The sequence below is a fragment of the Mizuhopecten yessoensis genome, unplaced genomic scaffold (genome assembly GCF_002113885.1).
Source record: "Mizuhopecten yessoensis strain PY_sf001 unplaced genomic scaffold, ASM211388v2 scaffold6575, whole genome shotgun sequence".
NCBI lineage: Eukaryota > Metazoa > Mollusca > Bivalvia > Pectinida > Pectinidae > Mizuhopecten > Mizuhopecten yessoensis.
The window spans coordinates 15,079-18,045 of NW_018406618.1; the positions used below are offsets into that span (position 1 = coordinate 15,079).

At 34.2% G+C, this 2,967-nt stretch overlaps 1 protein-coding gene across 1 annotated transcript in view; it reads left to right on the forward strand.

The window, feature by feature from the left end:
* The first annotated feature begins 859 nt into the window (after positions 1-859).
* Positions 860-2,967, forward strand: part of LOC110452292 (synaptogenesis protein syg-2-like) — a 23,207-nt gene continuing 21,099 nt past the window's right edge. The window contains exon 1 of the mRNA XM_021500713.1: positions 860-977. Within this exon, the coding sequence (XP_021356388.1) occupies positions 920-977 (58 nt within the window). The 5' untranslated portion in view covers positions 860-919. The remainder of the gene's footprint in view (positions 978-2,967) is intronic.

Sequence of the window (2,967 nt, forward strand, 5' to 3'; positions counted from 1 at the left end):
CACGACACCAGTTTATCAGTTTTGTTGTTTTGATATGTTAATCGCGGGCTTCAATATCTGCCACAGTTTGAATGGTTGTAAACATAGGAACCTTCTCGCCGCAAAGCGAACACGGTGGATATATCCGATATCTAATCTACAAGTTTTGACCCACAGGCAGATTTTATGATTTACTCCAATGTTTATAAATTTCAATAATTTATGCTATTCAATCAATACAAAAACAATCATCGGCTTCACGAAAGCTAGACCTGGTGCAAGTCTAATCGCTTTCTGTACAAAGGATAAAGGTCAGATGAAGAGTTTCGTTGTTTATGAACAAAATGCTGATGAGCCGCCTGGGATTTGTACTCGCATGGTTTCTATTATTTTGGTTCACAGTAAGGCATATACTTTATGCTAAGCCTACTTTTGTCAGTTTGTGTTTGTGTATAAATATCTCTCTAATTTAGACACGACTTCAAAAGAAGACGGACAGAACTTACTTTAAATTTGACGGACTTTAAGGGGAAAAAAACATAATATTATGATCTTTCGACATGTTAATTCACTGAAAATGCCAGGTTGAAGAAGAACTAAATTATAATTATACCTTTATTCCATGCATATTTGACACATCGTGACATTTAAAGTATTAAAAATTGTCAGAAGTTTTACCAGAATGTGGAAACGTATAGACATTCTGAGGTTTTTACTTGGTTTTTGATAAATGGTATATTTCGGGGTTTGTCTTATACAGAATTTTGTACCAAATGAAGTTTGCTTATCGAGTTTAATTAATGCCTTTCAGTCTCAATGTTAGTGGTAAGGGTGGACTAAGGGACATAACTGCTACAGATATTCTCAAAATAGACCAGGAAGTATTCGGGTAATCGTTAACAAATTGTACACCAGTTGTGTGATCCCCGACCTGGTCAGTATGACACTGGACAGACGATTACAGTGTTTGTTATGGCTGTACATCACCACACTCCAAGGTAAGATTACTTAGATAAGGTGAAGGGAGAGCAAATATATAACAACTGGCTATAATTATAGATACCCTGCATCCGTGTCGTCCACTATATAATATAAACTCGTGTGTATTGTATGTACGTAAGCTAATGAAAGAACGATAGAGAACGTCTAGTAAATAACTTACATATACCTTCAGGGGTATGATCCTGTAATAACATGAAATACCTACGGTGGAAGTTTATTAAATAACACACATATATTTATATATACTTTAATAGTTAGATGGTATTTGCCTCAATGTTATGCTCCTATACTTTGTTTTGTTCTCGAATATGTTACTGTCTATGTCATACTAACTAATTTGAGTAAGGCAAAAGTGGCTAACTGTTGGAAACTAAGTTGGTAGTTTATACATGTATTTAATATATATATTACACTGACAGTTTTTAAAACGAAACTTAATTGATTATAACTATAGATCAAAATTGCGTATTACATCTTATATTTTGGCGACAAAGGCGTTCATTATTGATTGAATGGATTCATTAACGGTAACGCGCTTAACAGACTATGTAAGTAAGCTACTGCTATTCATTGCCGCAATGTGCATGACACAATTCATATATTTACGTTACGATTGACTACAATAAAAACAGTTTCAATACTTTTTGTAAATGTAATATTGTAAACGTTTGTAACGGATAGTAAACCATAAAAATGGAACAGCCAGACTTCCAGCCTACACACAAACTCCAAATGTTCGACTTCCGCCGATCAGACGATATAAAATAAAAGACAAGAGATTCTTCGACTTCTAACTCTTTAGAGGTTCATCAGGGGAATGGCTAATTCACATTAACATAACAACAACACAACACAGAAAGTAATGAGGTCATGGTAAATTATGACGTCACAATACAACCTACCAAAATTGACGACAAAATTAACAATGCACTTTAACCCTTTGCGTGCCGCATGCATTTTACGTCATATACCTTCGAGTGCCGCCAAGTACAGATTTGAATTTCAGTGTTGTTCTCATAATAGGATACAAGTATGACGTCATGACGTCTATTTCAACCCCATGAAGTCCTTTTTTTCTGAAATCACCTCTCCTATTTTCTTTCCCTTTTCATTTCTTTTCATCATTGTGTCATTTTTAAAAAAAAAAAAATTAATTGAAATTCAATTTCGTGACATACTAGCTACAACTCATTTTCATCTACCTAAATATCTATTTTAAATATATATAGACGTTTTAAATAATAATGTGAATCACGCCTGAAAACTTCAAATTGACCCTTTTCCCAATATAATGTACAAACCATTACAGGGTTGTTCGGTACACTGTTCAAACTTCAAAGTAAAGTATAGGCTTATTTGGAAATTATTCAAAACTAAATAAAATAAAAAACACTCTAAAATTATGATTTCTTAAACGATCGTGTGTGCATGTATAAATGTCGACAGCGTATTTTGAAAATCGCAAAAAGACAGGAAACCGGTATTTAAAGTTGTGTACTGTTGCATCGTGTGGGTGATGAACATTTCTAGGCAAGATGAACTTAAAGAAAGAATTATGTCAAACGCCTACGAATCGGTCTGGTGTTAGTTCTTTGCCAACACTAGCAATTTGAAAAATTAAATCATAGAAATTCGTACAGCAGTATTTTGAAAACTCTAAAATAACAAGATCTATCCGTTCTGTAACGAGTCCGAAAAATGTGCCTTTTCGAGAAAGAAAGTCATAATTGTCACTTTCTGATGAAATGACAAACACACTTTCACCTTTGAAAATAATATAATACATGTACATAAACGGTTGACTGTACATCGTGACGATTTAAGGACAGGACCTTACATTGTTACGAGTAGATGACGGGACTGTGCAGTGTGACAATGAAATTACGGGACTGTACAGTGTGACAATGACATTACGGGACTGTACAGTGTGACAATTACAGAACGGTACTATACACTGTGACATTTACAGAATGGTACTATACACTG